The sequence below is a fragment of the Acinonyx jubatus genome, chromosome D1, assembly GCF_027475565.1.
Source record: "Acinonyx jubatus isolate Ajub_Pintada_27869175 chromosome D1, VMU_Ajub_asm_v1.0, whole genome shotgun sequence".
Lineage (NCBI taxonomy): Eukaryota > Metazoa > Chordata > Mammalia > Carnivora > Felidae > Acinonyx > Acinonyx jubatus.
The window spans coordinates 42,495,237-42,513,814 of NC_069390.1; the positions used below are offsets into that span (position 1 = coordinate 42,495,237).

General features: G+C 41.1%; 1 protein-coding gene across 44 annotated transcripts in view; it reads left to right on the plus strand.

Annotated features, from left to right (window-relative positions):
- The window catches only part of SOX6 (SRY-box transcription factor 6), a 686,841-nt gene extending 669,755 nt beyond the window's left edge, over positions 1 to 17,086 (plus strand). For all 44 annotated transcript variants that reach the window (XM_053203417.1, XM_053203416.1, XM_053203433.1 and 41 more), the window contains one exon: positions 10,310 to 17,086. In XM_053203417.1, coding sequence (XP_053059392.1) covers positions 10,310 to 10,613 — 304 coding nt within the window. In that variant the 3' untranslated portion in view covers positions 10,614 to 17,086. The remainder of the gene's footprint in view (positions 1 to 10,309) is intronic.
- The last annotated feature ends 1,492 nt before the right edge of the window (positions 17,087 to 18,578 follow it).

Sequence of the window (18,578 nt, forward strand, 5' to 3'; positions counted from 1 at the left end):
GCCTCATCTGGAGTGGAGAGATGTGCCTCAGAGGAAAAGTAAAGACCTGCTTAGTTTTAAAGACACTTAAAACAACAACCTCATGGGACAAAAAGTTGGTTTCAGAAGCATGTATTTAAAGCATAAAATTAATTTGGAATAGTAAATAGAATACAAAAAAAAAAAAAAAAAAAACACGCCAATGAAAGCAGTCTGGGCCATGAATCTGTGCCATACATGAGAGTGCTCTAGAGAGAGGAGCACTGGAGTTTGACCACCGAGGTTCAAACACTGGGCCACCTGCCCGGGGAAGTTATTGAACTTCTCTGAGCCTCTGTTTCCTCATGTGTGAAATGAAATGAATAGTGGTACTGATGTCATACAATTGTTGAGAAGATTCAATGAGGCAGTGTTTTTGAAAGTACTTTTATGGTGCTTGGTACAATATCAGTAAAGGTGATATTTTGCCACTATCATCACTATTAAATACAGATTTACTATCACAATAAAACTATATTTTATTTCATACCATATAGTCAATGAACTTCTTTACTCTGTGGCAGAACTTTTGCAAGGTAAGGGAGGCTTAAGCCACTTTGTTATTTGAGAATCTCAATCTCTTAACAGATGTTGACATATGCCAAAGTAGGTTTATCAAATTCTTCTGTATGGTAAATGTTTGTGTTTTTAAAAATAATACTTTTAACATCAGTAATACAATGCAATATAAGTAGGCTATTTACTGGCTATTTAGACAATTTATAAAAAATACCAATCCATAGTGCACTTTGGGAAGTAGGGTCACATGAAACAAAATACAAATTTATTTTAACTCTGTGATAAATGTCTCCTTTTAATCCTGTCTCTGAGACCATATGCAATCTCTTTTGAGCAGAGAATCAAAAGTTTAAGTTTGAGAACCTTTGCAATCCCCTCTGTTTGTTCCAGTCATGTCCCTATGTATCGAGCGATACGTAATGGGTGTCTCTTGCCATAGTCTGGAAGGCTGTCAAAGGTACCATTTTAGGTCCCTGATAATTATTTGAAAATATGAGCTGTATCAACTCTATTTAATTTATTTCCCCTTACCAAAGGGTACATTGAAGTGGCTCTGGATCAAAATAATTCAACACACAGCAATGCATGTAAAAAAAAAAAAAAAAAACTAAACTCAACAGCATCTACCATTTATTGAAGATCTACTGCACACTAGACACTTTAGGTATATAAATCACATAATCCTCTAAATAAGGTAAAGAAAAGGTTCTGTGGCTACCAAAAGGTCAGAGAGAGCAAGGGTTTAAATCTAGGTCTCTGCCTCCATCATGCCTAATGACTGAGGGATTGTCCTCAAAATACGTTTCTATTTTGTGCCCTATTCTGGCACAGTTATGGGTTTGGCTGTGCTATTTGAAAAAAGAGTGCCTACAACCTTTGGTTGTGGTGTATGATGGCATTAGAGGAGCTCTGAAATTTAGAGACTAAGGATTCTGTTTCCAGTAGTGCAGTGGGTCCTTTATGGAAGGACCATTTAAGACTATAGAATGGAGCTACGGATGTGCAGGCAGTGACCAGAATGTCTTATTCTTTAATTTTCAGTGCTGAGTATTTTCCTCTGCCCAGCTTTGGTAATACTTGCAATGTGAAGCCAGGTATTATTTCTACTTAAGGATTCATATTCTCTTTTAAGTAGTTGTATTTGATAGATTATTAACTCCCTGGGGTTCATCTTTGGAAATTCGTCTTCATTAGATGTGAGGTTATTACAAGAGGGAAAAGAAACAAGAAATTCAAAGATTGCTATTGACTTCTTGAGAGAATGGGGGTAAGATCAATTTTTATAGCTGATTTTGAAAAGACATGCATAACTTTTGAGCCAACAAAATTACGTATGTTGCTCAACATTGTCATGCATTTTATTGACAATACAACTAAAAATTCAGTGAGTTAGATTTTTTTTTACTCAGCTATTATGAAATAAATTTATCAATAATATGAAGTGGAGTAAGGTTAGCTCTTGCCTTAGATTTAACCCCTTTGATTGACAGGTTAAGTATTAGAACTTTTAATCATTTTGATGAGCACTATTAATGTTGAAATGATATTAATTAGGGTACATGTAGCTACAACATTGTCTTTTCCCAAAGAATTATGGCCAGATGCATTTCCATTTATTTGAAGTTTATTCAATAATTTACCTATGAACTAATAGAGAATTATGCAGATACTATAAAATATCAAATTTGGGGCTACTTTTTGAGTAATAATGATAACTTTTTGAATACTTACCATATACTGTATACCGTGATGAGTGATTCATAAAGATTATTGCGAATACAACAAATAATTACAAGACAAGCAGTATCATCCTCTCTACATGGTTGAAAAACAACAATGTTCAGAGATGTTAAATAATTTGTCCAAGGCCACACAGCCAAGTAAATTGCACAGCTGAGATGTAAACCAGGCTTATGTGAGTGCAAATGTGAAACATATGTCCTTTTCACCATTACACATACCTCTCAATTAGAGCCTACAAATTGTTCAGAGGCTGTGTAGTATAGTGGTTAAGAACATCAATTCTGGAACCAGACTGTTCTGGTTCAAATACTAGATCTGCTTATTCCTGGCTCTAGGGACTTATACATAGCAATCTTTATTCCTCTGAAGTCTCCACTTGCCCTTGGGAAGCTTATTTAAACTCTCTGTACCTCGATTCCCTCATAAATAGAGTGGAGATGACAATAATACCTATAATACTGGGCCTTTCTGAAGATTGAATAGCTTAATATATCTAAAGTGCTTGCTTAAAACAATGTCTGGCACATAGGAAGCCCTGACTTAGGATAAATATTATTATTATTATTATTATTCTAGAAAAGTAATGCTACGTGCCAAGTATATATTTCATATTATAAATAATTATATTCTAGTGACTTATGCTGTAAGTGATTTGAACATTTGCCATTTTGAGCTTAATCCTTAAGAGGTTGAATCAAACCTGTACGATACTTATAAACATAATTGATTAGCATAGGCTAGCCATACTCTTTTCAATATGGAACTCTGTAGAGAAAGCTGGATTAGGATCTCTGATAGGCAGCATAAAAAGATTGCTATCATTTCCATTTCTTACTCTAGTATCAACTACAGAGATGTAGAACATGTAGGCTTATCTCTTCATGAAACAGACCTCATTGTCTTCATTTGTAGATGCTGTAAAAGTCTGAAAGATCAGCAAACAAGGGGGATTTGCCAAATTAATATGTAGGTTTTTGTGGGGTTTTGTTTTGGTTTTGGCTTTTGCGATTGGTGAAGCTAAACTGTACTCCACAAATATTCTTGTGATTTGGAAGCCATGTACTAACGCTGTACTCTATCAGGGTCAGCTTTATTCTTTACTTGGGCTGGGAAGAGGGGTTCTTAGCTTGTCTCTGCTCATATCAGCTGCATGTATACACTTTTACAAACATCTACAACTTTTGTTTTGATGTGCACATTCATTATTTGTAAAGCCCAATACTTGCCAGCTATTCCTGTTTGTGAAATCTGCAGTGTTTGAATTTTGACTTTGCAATTGATCTGTAAAGGAAGGAAAAATGCTTTTTAGGAAAGTAATTTCCGATAGACAAAGCTTGAGCCTGCTGGCTGGATTTTCCATTTTGTAATTGATTGGTCCGTCAATTGGTGAGGGCTTATTTGAAACCAGTGATGTGCCCAGCACTGTACTAAATTAATACAGTACATGAGGCATTAATTCTGTACACAGTGAGCTTTCAGAGAGTGCTGTGGTTAGAGAAACCAGACACATACACAAACATATTAGCAAATAAGAGTTTGTTACACACACACACACACGCACACACGCACACACACAGGGAATGCATTGCATAGTGCTGCACACAATGTATAGTGAAGTACTAATTTTGATTTTATGGAGCAGAGCAAGTAAAGGTCAGAAGAGAAGAGATTACTATTCCTTAGGGCCAGCCATAGGTCATTTTTGAGGAAGGGGACCTGATGTTTGGGTAGGGTCAGGCTGGTGGAAAGCAGAGGTAAAGATTCCTGACTTAGCATAAAGATTAGCATGAACACATGGAGGGAAATGCAGAAATGTTAAACATGTAAAAAATGAAGCTAGCCTAGGAATAATTATTCCTGGCAGTAAAGAAAAGTAAGAGAGGTAGGGTGGGGCAATATTTTGGAAACTCTTGAAAGCCAGGATACTGCAACTATAATTAGCCATGCTCACTTGATTTTGTAGTCTTTTATTATGCTGGTAACAACAATGAGAAAGCAAGACCAGCATGATAGTTAGCTTATGATTTTGCATCCATAGAATCAGTGGTAACTTAAAAGAGGCCTCAGAAGTCATGTACTTCAAGTAGCCAACCATTGTAGGAGTCCTCCCTACGTTCTGCTTGAACTGTTATAGGGCTAGAGAGCTCACCACTTCCCAAGGAAGCTGGTTTCTTTGTGGAACATGTCCTAATGCTAGCCAAGTTCTTTTCTCTTAACTGAGCCATGGTCTACCTTTCTGCTACTTTGTAGATCAGTTCTAATCCTCTTCTTTGGTCCCTTTTCTAGAGTTAGTCTCTTCCTTATTTATAAAGACAGCCATTCAAGCCTTTAAAGATGGTTATATTCACATTCATTCTCCACTATCTTCCCTCTCATATATCTAGTCTCATTATATTTTTTCTTCTCTTAAGTAGGTTACCCAACTTTGTCATTTGTTTTCCCCCTCATTCACTAGTTCACTCATTCATTCATTCATTCATTCATTCATTGCATGTATACATTATGGAATGTGCCTCCTGTGGTCCAGGCATTGCTGAAATTTTAGAGCTGTATCAGTGAAAATTCCTGTCCTCATGAAGCTTACGTTCTGGTGGGAGGAATCGGACAGCCAACCAATCAATCAATCAATAAATATCAAATAGTAGTAAGTACCTTAGAACAAAGTAAAGTAGAGAAAAGGTAGGGAATTTCAGGGGATGGAGTCTAATTTTAAACAAAGTGGCTACAGAAAGCCTCACTGACAATCTCATACTGGAACCAAAGGCCTGCAGAGTGAGGTAGCAAGCTGCATGGGTCTCTGGGAGAAAAACAAGGCAGCAACTGCAGAGGTCTGGAGGGAAGGTTGTGATTGGCTTTTTCAAGAATTAATGATGTCAGAGTGGTAGGAGCAGCATGGGTAGGAAGGAAAAGTAACAGATGTCAGAGAGGTAGTAGGGAGTCAAACTGTGAAAGGACTTTCAGCCATTGTGAAGACTTTGAATCTGACCCTGAGTGAGGTGGAAAGGCATTGAAGGGTCATAGGCAGAAGAGTACTCTGATCTGACTTGGGTTTTAAAAACGTCATTCTTTCTGCCATCTTGAGTATTGTCTGAAGGAGGCATGGCTGGAATAAGGAGGCAGGCTTTTACGATAAACTAGATTAGAGTTGACGGTGGCCTGGACCAGATTTGTAAAGGTGGAGGGAACAAGAAGTGGAGGGATTCTGGATATATTCCTGATAGCAGACTAATAGGATTTGCTGATGGATTGGATATAGCATTTGAGAGACATGCGGTTGCCAGGGATTGGCTCAAACAGCCAAGGATGAAGCAATCATTAACTAAGATCAGAAAGGCCACGAGAGGAGCAGATCTATGGAGAATGATCAGGAGTTCAGTTTCACATCTGTAAGGTTGAGATGGTAGTTTGACATCCACATTGAATAAGAAGTTATATATATATATACATGACTCTGAAATTTAGGAATGTAGTGCCTACCAGGCATCCAAATTTGAGAGTCATCAGCACCTAGATAATATTCGAAGCTGTGGAAAATGGACAAGATCACCAAAGGAATGAATTTAGTTAGAGAACAGGTGCAAGAACTGATCCTGGGGTACTTCAGAGCTTAAATGTCAGGTTGATGAGGATGAGGAGGGTGCATCCAGGGACTTAGAAGGAGCAGCTAATGAGATAGGAAGAAGACCAGAAGACAAGGGAAGAAAGTGGCTCCCACAAGGGGAAAAGTGGTCAAATGCTGCTCATGGCATAGGTCAAGTAAGATAAGGACTAAGAACTGACTTTTGAATTTAACAACACAAGATCATTGGTAGTGTGACTTTTACAAGCTATGTTTCATTGAAGTGTTGGGGAGTGATTGAAGTAGACTTAAGAATTTAGTAGAAGAAATGGAGAGAGTGAATATACACAATTTTTCAAAAAAGTTTTGCTTTAAAGGAGATCAGAGAAATAGAGCGGTAGCTGGAGGGGGATTCGGGTGAGTCAAGAGAGAGTTTTTGTTGTTTTCTGTTTTTAAAGTGGGAGAGATTATGGCATGTTTATGTGCCAATGGGAATGATCCAGGAAAGAGGGAAAATTGATCATGCAGATGGGAGAGACAATTACTGGAGACAGATCCTTAGTGAGAACAGAGATTCAGTGCACACACGAAAGGGTTGGCCTCCCATTGGATTATGAGTTCATTCAAAATACAGAAAGGCAGGCAGAGAGTTAGGAAAACAGAGGTAGATGGGTACATGTGATGATGGGAGCTTTTGAAAAACTTCTTCTGATTACTTCTAATGTCTCCATGAAATGGAAAGTCAGGTCATCAACTGAGAGAATGTGGGAGAAGTTGGACATTTGAGGAGAGTTGAGAAGGTATGAACTAATTATCTAGGAGAGTAGAAGAAGGAGTGGCTTAGGAAATAGTACAACATGATGGCTGAACAGCACCAGAGACCAATTTAAAATTCATGCTCAAAAATTCAGACTAGTAATCATGGAAATGTGCTTTCTGCAGCCAAGTTCAGCTGTGTGGGAGTGGTCACAAGTAGGCAGGGAGTTCGAGATTTGCCATGTAAGAGGAGAGAGTATGTACAAGATAGTGACTAACCACAGAATTGATGTTGGGTAAAGAGATAAAATCAAGGCACAAGAGGGAGAGAGAAGGGCAGTGAAAATTGGTTGAAGAGATCAAGGAATTGTAGATGCTCATAAGGTGGGAGAATTGTTGAATTGTTCTTCTAGAGAAAGAAAACTAGAAAGAGAAGATGTTGTGGTCAGACAGTGGGATATTTAAAATAGAAATTAGGGGAGCGCCTGGGTGACTCAGTCGGTTTAGTGTCTGACTTCGGCTCAGGTCATGAAATCACGGTTTGTGAGTTCGAGCCCCGCGTCGGGCTCTGTGCTGACAGCTCAGAGCCTGGAGTCTGCTTTGGATTCTGTGTCTCCTACTCTCTCTGCCCCTCCCATGCTTGTGCTCTTTCTTTTTCTGTCTCTCAATAATAAATAAACGTTAAAAATTTTTAAATAGAAATTAGGGTGGGGTTACAGCTGGAAATGACAAGGTCTGCTGATATAGGGAGGAGGCCAGATCATCACAGCAGAGAGGAGGTCACAAAATTGAGAGAGCAGGGTGTTAAAATTACCACGTTTGTAGATAGTGAGACATCAAGAATTACGGCAGAAGTAATGTTGGAGAGCCAGTGGCAGTAAGCCAGGAGCTAACATCGTTAAGGAACGAGGGGGGCTGACCAGGCAAGAAGTAAGTACATAGGGGGTCAGTGGGTGACTTAGTCTGGTATCTCTCTACCACCAGTAGTAGGCTTTTGAATATCATGTGCCTCACCACAGAAAATAAGTTATAGATGTTTTGTTTGTCTCTTTGTCTGTTTTTAATGTTCCATTACCGACTTAATGTCCAAATACTGTACTGTTAAATATGTGGAGCCCAGTTTAGAAGAGTTTGATTCTGATTCATGTTGCTAAATAGTTTTCTGATCGTGTGAGCTTGCCATTCTCACCCTTGTCTCGATATCCAGTGGAGAATTTGCAACATGAAGAAAGGGTTCAGCTCCTGGCTGTGGTATGTATATGGCCTTGGACAAACCGTTTAAACTCTCCAAAACTTGGTTGGTTACTTCATCGATAAAAGAGGAGAAGTAATATTTGCCTCTTAGGCTTATTGTGAAGGTCGAGGATAATGTGAAAATATCTAGTCATTGTCCCTAGCACTTAATAGGAGCTCAGTTCAAATGTATTTAGTAAATAACTACATCTAGATATTTTGATTATAAAATACTGCAAAACTGGCCATCTATTCTTTCCAAAAAGAAAATGTCCTTTATGAAAAGAAACTACCACTTGGTAGTTGGTGCATGGTATGTAGAGTTTATGTTATAGATTAGCTCACCAAATCGGGAAATCTGTAAAATGGGTTAATATTGCAATAAAAGTTTTTACTCTACACTCATTATGTGATTAAGGCAAAAATATTTTCATTGCAATTATCCAAGTTCAGTAAAAAATTTAATAAGGCATTCCCTGCCTTGGGCAGGCTAGCATGAAATTTAATTTGTGCTAATTTGCCCAAAAGTTAGGAAGCAGACGTATTCTGTTTTTAGAATTTGATCCTATAAGAGTGAAACCAGTATTTTCTGAGGTGTCTCTATGCATAGATATATATCCTATCATCTCCTTCAGGCAACCAAAGAATCACCATGAGCCTCATAAAAATGGATCAATATCAGGTGCTTAGTATCAACTGGGTACAGGCAGGCTCTATAGAAATCGGGAATTTTTATGAGACATACTGAGCATAGTGTGTTTGTGTAATGAATATCTATAAAGGAAAGAGTGATGGAATTCAAGTCAGGTGACCTAGATTCAAAGGCTGCCGCTGCTGGTTATTGCTTGCTTTTAAGCAAGGCCTTATTTTCTTCTTCTGTAAAGTGGGCATGACAGTACCTCATGGGGTCGTCATGTTAGTTGAATAAGGTAATATTTGCTATGAAAGTGTCTGCTATGTTATGTTGGTCAGAGGTTAAGGAATCCAGATTATGCCTTCTAGGGATAGGAAGAGGTTGTCAAAGATAGCATTATCAGGTATCTCCAAGTGATTCTAGGTCATTTCCATCATTTTCCCTTGGACCAGGCTGGAAGACATGCAGGGCTCTTTGAGAAAATTACTCTGGACATGTCAAAGAATCGCTGGTAACTGAGCCACTTCTTCATGGATTGAGGGTATTTTTCTGTTAGACTGAGGTGGTTAGAGAGTTTCAATGATATTTTAGAGGGTCCATAAGAACCATTCAAGAGAAGGACTGGCCTGAAGTGTCGTGAGTGTTAAAAGGTGAGAGGACCTTCCAAGACTTCCCTGACCCCAGCTCTCATAAATATCTGGAAACTGAAGCTCAGAAAGGATAGTCATCAGAAAGGAGCCTGCCAGTACCCAGTTGATACTAAGCACCTGATATTGATCCATTTTTTATGATGCTTATGGTGATTTTTTGATTGCCTGAAGGAGAAGATAGAGGAATATATATCCATGCATAGAGACACCTCAGAAAATACTGGTTTCACTCTCATAGAATCAAATTCTATGACATGAGTTTACATTGTAATTACTGTCCATTAAGGTCGAGGAACACTTGGTAAGTATTTCACCCATGAGAATATTGTTTCAGTCATAGTCTCTGAGCGAGGTAGTAGGTCTTCAGTTCTTTCAACCCATTACAATGCCTCAAGGGAGATTGAGAGGCAGATAGCCATGTGTCCCTGTAGAGGGAGAAACTGACCTTCATAAAGGGTTTGGTAAGTGTATTTGAACTAGAGTACCATTGTGACCCGGCCTTGGCACCTGCTGGCATCCAGGATGAGGCAACGGATGTTATTCTGATAGGCTCCCTGCACTTCACTCCTGACTCCTCCAACCCAGCTCCAGCCCAGACATCCAACATGATCCTTCCATGATAATGAAAACAGAAGCTCCTTAAAGGAGCATGCTTACAAGTTCAGCCACAGAAATAGGTAGATATTGCATGGACACCAAATCTATGCTTTGCTAAATCTGACTCCCTGGGACACACTTGATCCTTTCTCGTCTTGATCTTCCCTTTGTACAGTTCTCAAACCAAGGTGGAGACACAAGCCTGCTTACCGGTGTCATTAAAATGTGTCTAATGCTGCGGATGTTAAGAAATGATCTCACATGTAACTTTGTGGAATTGACTACAGCATTTGTTTCAAATGCACTTCAAATGCCAAGTGTTAGTCGAGCTTTGCCATATTTGTAATGCTGTAAGAACCCTGCTTTTAGGTTTCGAGACCGTCAATAAGTTGCTCCATTGTATTGCTTACTGCCCAACCATAGCATCAGGGCGATTTGCAGGACTCCTCCAGGGAGCACCTTTGTCACGTTTTGTCATTTGCTTAGAATGTCAACAGAGCCCCCTTTTGGAATGTGTGGGAGATGAATTCCAATGCCGCACGGAAGAACACGTATACAGATGTTTCCCCCTGTTTCATTTTATTTTTTGAATCTATACAGGCAACAGCCTCAGATTCCAATCACCACAGGAACAGGTGTTGTGTACCCTGGTGCTATTACTATGGCAACTACCACACCGTCACCTCAGATGACATCTGACTGCTCTAGCACCTCGGCCAGCCCAGAGCCCAGCCTCCCAGTCATCCAGAGCACTTATGGTATGAAGACAGACGGCGGAAGCCTAGCTGGAAACGAAATGATTAATGGAGAGGATGAAATGGAAATGTATGACGACTATGAAGATGACCCCAAATCAGACTATAGCAGTGAAAATGAAGCCCCGGAAGCTGTCAGTGCCAACTGAGGAGTGTTTGTTTGCTGAATTAAAATACTTTGACATTTCGCCTCCCCTCCCCCAACAAAAAGTTCTTAAAGAGCCCGCATGCATTTGTGGCTCCACAATTACATCAGCAGAATGGTCTTAATTGTTTCGTAAAGTGTGAGACAGATTAAGTTTTTCCTGATTTTTCATGAACTTGAGTTTTTGTCGTTATTGTTATTGTTGTTGTTGTTGTTTTTTTAATTTAGGTGAAGACATATTAAATATGAGACACCAGGACTTGAAAACTTATCTCAACCCATAGCTGTCTTACAAGTCTTATATTTTTGTCTTACTTTTTTTTTTTTTCTTTTGGATGTTGATAAAGGTTTAAGTTACTGTTTTAGATGGGGTTAAACATTCTCACTCAGGTATGCTGTGCCGGCCTACAGGTTGTGAATGTGTTTTTATTCTGAATTCTTTTAGAGAACAACTAAGGATTTCCTATCGTGAAACAGAACCAGTCCACAGCGTGCGCAGCTGCGTGCAGAGCATATTCAAAAGGCCTCAGAATTCCATTGTTTCCACGTGTAGAGTTCAACTCTGAATGTGCCAAACTTTTTCATAACTTTTGAATCTTAATATTTTGAAAGTCTTAAAGGAGACACTGCAAAGTCTTAGACAATCTTTGGCATCTTAAGATAACACAACAAACCACACATTTTTCTTTTCCAGAAAATGGTAAAGTACTCAGGAATCTGGAGACAAGATATTGTAAGGAATGAACAAGGTTGCCACAGTGCAGGTACCCAATTGTGTTTGCCTCTTGACGTGCCATCCACGTGTGACGCGTTATACCGCGCGCGCACCAGAGCGATCACCACACCAGATACCAACCTGGTGGTCTTCTCTGCCTGAGACCACCTCTCACTACATCCATTATCCCTTTGCCTTTTAACCCTGACATTCAGTCTTAACACGTTTTCTCTTAAATTATTCATTCCAGAATGTCAAGGGTCCACTTACTATTTATTTGAAAAAAAAAAATGTTTGTGGCATTAATTTAATAATTCTTGTTTTTCACCCTCCTTTCCTGAAGACCTTTTCAGCCCCTTTCACCTCCTTCTCCTGCTAGACACAAAAGATGCACACAGTGATTTTATGTCCCCAGCGCATCTGGACGCATTTCTGAAACAAGATACTATTCAATACTTCTACTGGTTTTCAATGTAAACGTATATCTGGCTGCAGGGCTGTGTGTTTGGATACAGGTGTGAGGTCTTACACTTCAACAGATATGCCCCCGAGGTTCTCTGTGACCTCAGAAGCTTTGCCAGAATCCCCTCTAATTCAGTTGAGCAGCAGTGGTAGGATCTGCGTCAGCGGTGTTTCCCCCAAATGCCATTCAGCAACAAGGGTCAGCAGTGGTGACCGCCAGGCAGGAGAGTCCTGCAGCCAAACTCAAAACCCAAGGTTGTGGACCATGGAGGAGGCTACAGTGATGCTGTCATGGGCTGGCATCTTCGCACGGAGTTGCCTTGTCACATCCGGTGCATCTAGGGAGTTGTTGTTGTTGTTGTTGTTTTGTTTTTTGGGTTTTTTTTTTTTGCAAAATCCCCAGGATGCAAGAAGCCACATGACAGCCTCCAGGCAAAGATAGAGGCAAATAGTCATGATACATCCAGAGAATGAAAGAAAACCATAGGGAAGGAGAAGGAGGGGAAATACATTCCCTATATGGGATGTTCCTACTGTTAACTCTGGGGAACGGACGACTTCTGGGGCAGCAGCTGAGCTCCTCTGGCTCACTCCCTCCCTCCATCCATGGCCACATGGGGGGCATGCCTCCCTGTGAACCAGATTAACTGCATTGGTCACACAAGGATTTCTCTGGAGATGTGCTGATGGGCTGGGAGGCAGTGAGGTTTCATTCCCCATCTCTTAACTCCAGGGAGCTCGGCCATGCCATTTTGACCTTCCTGAAACCAGGACTGACTGTCTGTGGGGTGGGGGAGGGCCTCACCCGGAGTGGTTCAATGGGAAAATGTCAGTTAATGGGACAGTTCACTTCATGGGACAACCCAGAATCTCACCACCAGGACATAGGAACGGCCCCATCAGATTTCTTGAGCCATTTTGTCACTTGGAAGAAAATAGTGTACCTTCATATTTATTTAAAGAGTGCTCAAGGCCATACCTAATAGCAATAAATAGGTCTAGCCAAGATGTTACTGGCTATGTCATTAGCTGGGAGTGCTCTCCATAAGCTGATTAAGGTACTGATAGGAATGTTTTGTTCTTAGTATTGGTTGGGGATTGGAACTTTGTTTTTGTACATTTATTTCAAATGAGGAGGAGGTCATTTTTTTCTCAAAAGAAATGAATATTTATTATTGTTTTACTGATTTCTGTTGATTATATATACCTCTCCTCCTCGCTTCATTCTCACGTTTTTTCCTTTCTCTTGGACTCTTGCGTTTGCTGTCTCCTCCTCTCTCTTCCTTTTTTATTTTGTCGCATAGGTAGAGTGCTGTATGGCTAGCATTGTATTGTATGTAATTAATTTTGCACAAAGGCAAACATTTAGAATAGTAGGTTAATTTTGTTTGTTTTTTATGACCATGCCAAAATAATATTCTGGGCTGGTGGAGAACAAAGGACTGTTCTTTAGGACTGAAACTTGATTTTGCTTGTAGTTAAAAAAAAAAAAAAAAAGAAAAAGAAAAAAAACAACAAAAAACACACACACTCACAGATGTTGTTTCGTAAGTGTTATAAGCACTGGATATAAATGGTATTTTTTATCACTTCTGACTAATGTGAAACTTGTACGAAAACTACACGAACAAAAGTCATCTGTTTCGACTCGTGTGGGCTTGCCTCACAGTTGCCGGATTTGAGTCATTTTTATGTCTTGTTATTTCATTTATTTATGCAAAATACATGTGTGTATGAACACTTTGTTTTAGCTCCAGCTCTGCCTCAGTACTGGGGTGCAGTCACTTCTGGCCATGTTCTTAAAAGTGAAAGGCTATTCAGGAATGATCTGATTGCAAACGTCTCTTTCATTGGGTCAAACGGCGATGCTGTATTTGAATCTAAATTCTGTGCATAAGCAGTTTACTCTATTTATTAGCCAAGTTTGGCTCTAAATATCCATGGAAATTAAGAATGACAATCATAGGGGATCACTTCGTTTTATTTTCAGTGGGGCTTAAACAAAGTTTTTATGACTCTACCATCTCATTTTAGATTTTTCTAATTGTGTAAATATAACATAGAAATAGAATTTATTTTTGGTTCATGAATACGTAGTGAGATATAAGTTACGTATTTCCTTTTTGTTCTCTCTCCGTATACGTTGGTCCAGACTAGAAGTTGAAGAGTCAGTGTACCTCATGGGGATAGTGAACTAGCAGCCGCAGTGAGAGAGCAGTGTTCCACCCGCAGCTGGGGAAGCAAAACCCTTCACTCGGGTTCCCAGGCAGTTTAGAACCCACTGTCCACAGGCTCAGACTTTTACTTATTTTTTTCTCATAGAAAGTCGATGAATTGATTATACTAAATTTCCAGTACAGCTGGGGAAGAGTCAATTTGCTTTTGTAAATCCACATAAATCTTCTAAGGTAGTTCTGTAACCATTTACTAGCAAGAAGCATGAATGCCTCCGAGATTGACCATTAATAAAAGTCCTACCATGCCAATTAGATTAAAGAATGCTAATCAACTGTTTTCAGTGCTTCCTATTTCACAGTATCTTCAAATCAAAGAGAAACCATCTCCATGTTGTTAAAGAACTTACAGGATCAGGATTTTCCTTGTCACTTAGGATAGGGACACTGGCGCACAATCCTCTCCTAAAAAAAAAAAAATGGACCATATGGGACAGGAAGGAAGGAAGGGAAAGGAAGGAATGAAGGAAGGAAGAAAAGAAGGAAGGAAGGCAGAGAAAGGAAGGGAGAGAGAAAGAAAAGGTCAATCCATGGACAGGAGCAGCCAGGCAGGCGGTTTCTCTATTTCCTTGGCAGAGGCGATGCAGTACCTTCTCCAGGAAGGTAAGAAAGTTATGTCGTTTTCACGTGTATTCAGCTCAGTCTTCCAGGAGCACATCAGTTTGCTTCATTTGGTGTTTGAGACTCGCCAGCCTTGTCCTCAGGCCCGATTCATGATGCCAGGGTCCTGACACAGTCTCCCAGGCCAAGTTCTAAATTGAGGTGTGGGCTCACAGTGCTGTTGAGCTTGTCAAATTCTGGCCTCCCCTGCACATTAGCCCCACTGGAGCCTGGGGTGTTTGAAAAGGGTGTGATCACTCTAGGGCTGAAATTAAAGGCTTCTTTCTTTTCCTTATGAAGCCGGGCTGCTTCTTCGGAGCACACCCTCCCAAGCCAGGAGCACCAGGCACTAGCTGAAAGCAGGGATTATTCCGAGGAAGCCCATCTACCCCCAATAGGAAGGCAGCCTGGTCACTTGAACACCACAGGCAGAGGCTGCTTCTCCCAATTTACTCATTCTGCAAAGAGCTGACCTCAACCTACTCATTAGGGAAAGGAGAAAGAATCACTTAGTAGTTTTAAACCATATGAGAAGTCCTGTTCCAAGTGCCAACGACTACAACGAATGCAGCTAGAGGAATGTATTGAAATTATTACTGGGTCTTCCTTTCTAATGAGAAAAATGACAAAAATGGTTGCTGTAGCCTTGCCTGATTTTGTACACGTTTGTCCAAGGACTGAGTTGGCACTGAAGCTCACTTCTCAAAGTATAATAATATTGTATGACCTCATCTGTCCCTTTACAGAAGCACCTGCATCATTTCCTTAAGCCATCTGCCCCCTGACATGTCTTCTTCCTTAATAAACAACTTCTATCTGTTACTCCTGCTGATGACGTTCTGTTTCTGATGCCATATACTGTTGAGCGTAACCCTCTGCTAATATCGTTGCAAATATCGATACGCAAACACATTTCCTTTTCATCCCCATCCCATCTTTCCTTCTGGGGACAGATTGCTTTCCAAAAGCTCATGAACAAGTAGTGGGAATGCTGGTACCTTTGGGGCAGGGCTAGAGGAGGGGGTGGGGGTGGGGGACAGAAAGGTAATGCTGAGTTCAGATACTCTTCCGATTGGAGTCCGTGGCTGTATGAACGCTTGACGGTAACTCAGTGACATATCTTGCTCAGTAGTTTCTTATTCCTGAAGAACCACAAGCATAAGGTGAGGCCTCAGTGCTGGTGCTCTTGGAGTATGGGGAATGTGCAAATATTTAACTGTTTTGTATGCTGCACATTGCAGATCTGCTCATGTGCATTCTCCGTTCGTCTTCCTTTGTCATACGTGTTTTTGCTTTTTTTTTTTTTTGGAAAGTGCAGTCTTTATTGTACCCTTCTTCAGCTTGTAGCAAATTAGAATGCTTAGCATTTATGTTCATTCATTATTGTATTTGCCATGTAAAATTTTTATTACCTTAGACAAGCTTATAAGCTGTTACTACATAACTTATCTTACTGTAACTCTTTTATTTCCTGACCTTGTAATTTGTTTGTGATGTATATTGTGAGATTGTATTCTATGTTAATTTAATCAGCACAATTCACTGACATGCTGGACTGACATGCTGGCTGCTGTTTCAAAGTGTAAAGTTTGTGTAGGGCTGTTGGGACAACTGTGGCTTGTTGTTGAGGTACTGTGTAACACTGCGGGTGTGGCCCTTAACGATGCTAAGGGCATTCACTACACCCTCGAGCAAATTTAACTGCAGATTTTCTTTGTAGAAATTCTATGTATAACGCAGGTACCTACTTGGCCCATGGCTGGTAACTATTTGGGCGATTAGAAAAACAAGAAAACAAAAACCATAAAAACTAGTGTCTATTGCTGCTTTGAATATGTTTGAAAGTCTGAAAATGTAAATAATTTATCAAAAAAAAATCTTGTACAGTCCAGTGTAAAGTTTTTAAATGACCTTAAGGGTTACCATCACATGTCTCTCACACTCTCCTCTTAATCATGGAAAAAAAAGTTTGCTAAGGATTAAAGAAATGGGGGAAAAAAGAATATCTTCAAATTTAAAGGAATGAATCATTGTTCTTAGCTTTGTTGCATACACACATTTCTTGGATTTCGTTGTGCAGTATTGACGTGAGATAAAACTCAACATTGAATAATCTTTCAGTGGTACTTTTCAAAGTCTTCCCCTCCTCTGCCTCATAATTAAGGGAAAAGACAAAATTGAAAGACGCACTGTCTTTATCTATCCTGGTGTATGTTGGCACCTTAGCTACTTTTTTTTTTCTTTTTGCACAAGGTGCTTTCCTGATATGTTAAACATGCCATCTTTGGGTGATAATGTATATGCCATGAAGGGGCCCCGGCCCCTCAGGGGAGTGTCTATAAGAACCTGCCTATTTATGCTCATTTACCTCAAGACTGTCCTCTCTACCCTTAATCTAGTCGTCATCACTCCATCTTTTGTACTGCTGTTGACACTTACAAATTAAAGATAAATTTTGTTTTATGACCTCTGTGTATGGCCTTGTCTGTGCCCTGCAAAGTGTTCCCATCATGGAGCCCGGTAAGCCCCAGGCTTGCCCCCACCTGCTGCTGGAGCCTGCAGAGCTCTCCCTCTCCCTGCCCTTGCTTCTGCCCTGCTGGGAGGTAGGTCCCAGAAAGCCTCCAAACCCCTGAGAGCCTGGAAAGACTTGCCTGCCTTTTTCATTGTGGAGCATACACTGCTGTAGCAGGAAATGCTTGTGGATTGAGACGGTAGGAACAGGATCCAAGGTGGATTTTTGTCAAGAGAAGATGAGAGAGAATGTCACTTCCTATTTGCCTGACTTCTGCGTGACAGTGAAACAGTTTATAGAAGCTCCCAGCATCCTGGGGTATGAACAAATCTCAAGGGCCAGCCTCTCATCTGACACCAGCCTCCACAAGCCCAGCAGCCAAGAGTGGAAAATGCCACACTTCTGGAACCTTTGCCCCCACGGTGGTTGGGAGCAGTTGGCTGATTATTTCTCAGTCGCTTCTGCCTCGGAGGAGGAGAGCTCCCATCCCGTTGTGCAGACCAGAGCTGGACCCGGCGTGAAACTCTGCTCCAAATGATACCAGCTCCTAAGAGTCTAAGGGATGGAGGTGGGGTAGTGGGCTGAATCGAGCCAGCCCAGCAAGGAGACTGGCCAAACCAGCCCCACCAGTGCTGTGGATGCCAGAGGTTAGTTACCAACACCCGAAGAGAGAAACAAAGGGTGGGGTGGGGGTGGGGGGTGGCCAGCAACTTCTTTTTTGGTATTTCCTATGAAAACTAAGTCGTTGGAGAAACGACAAGGATTTGTGGAACTTTTCTTTATCACAATCAAATCGTAAGTTTGGTACAGCTGTTGGAAGGCCTGAAAGCTTAACTTTCCACAGCCCTCCTTCCTGGTGTGGGTCCTTCAAAGGCCTGGTAAACAGAGGGCAATGCTGTGGAGTCAAACCAACCTGGCTCTGCCACTTGCCTGCTGTGTGATCTTCCCCAAGTGACTCCAGAGTTTTCTCCTCTGGAAAATGGGGTGAGAATCCCTACCTCTCAGGGTTGGGGGAATTAAATAGCACGAACAGGCCTGCACACAGAGCACATGGAGAAAGCCTGCCTCCGTTGATCAGAGGATGTCTGAGCCGGGGGGTGGAGCATCAGTGTCACTGGCGGAGCAGAGTGAGGGGCTTGCCTGAGGCCTAACTTCCTGGTCACAGATGGTCACACAACCTTCCTCGCAGCTGGCGCCCAGGGCCCCAGGTGTTCTCCTTCCCAGGGCATCCTTGCTACTGCCTCGGGTCTTCTTTCTAAAACACAGATCTGCTCCGTCTCCCCTCTCTTCTCTCCTAAAGTCTCCCGGCTCTCCAGAGCTGACCGGGCCAAATCCAAACTTTCTCCCCACACGGTCCTGCGTCTGCACACCTGCTGGCCTTGTTTTCTGCCCAACACGCCTGCAGCTTCTCACCCTGCCCTCGCACCCCTCAGCCTTTCCTCCTCC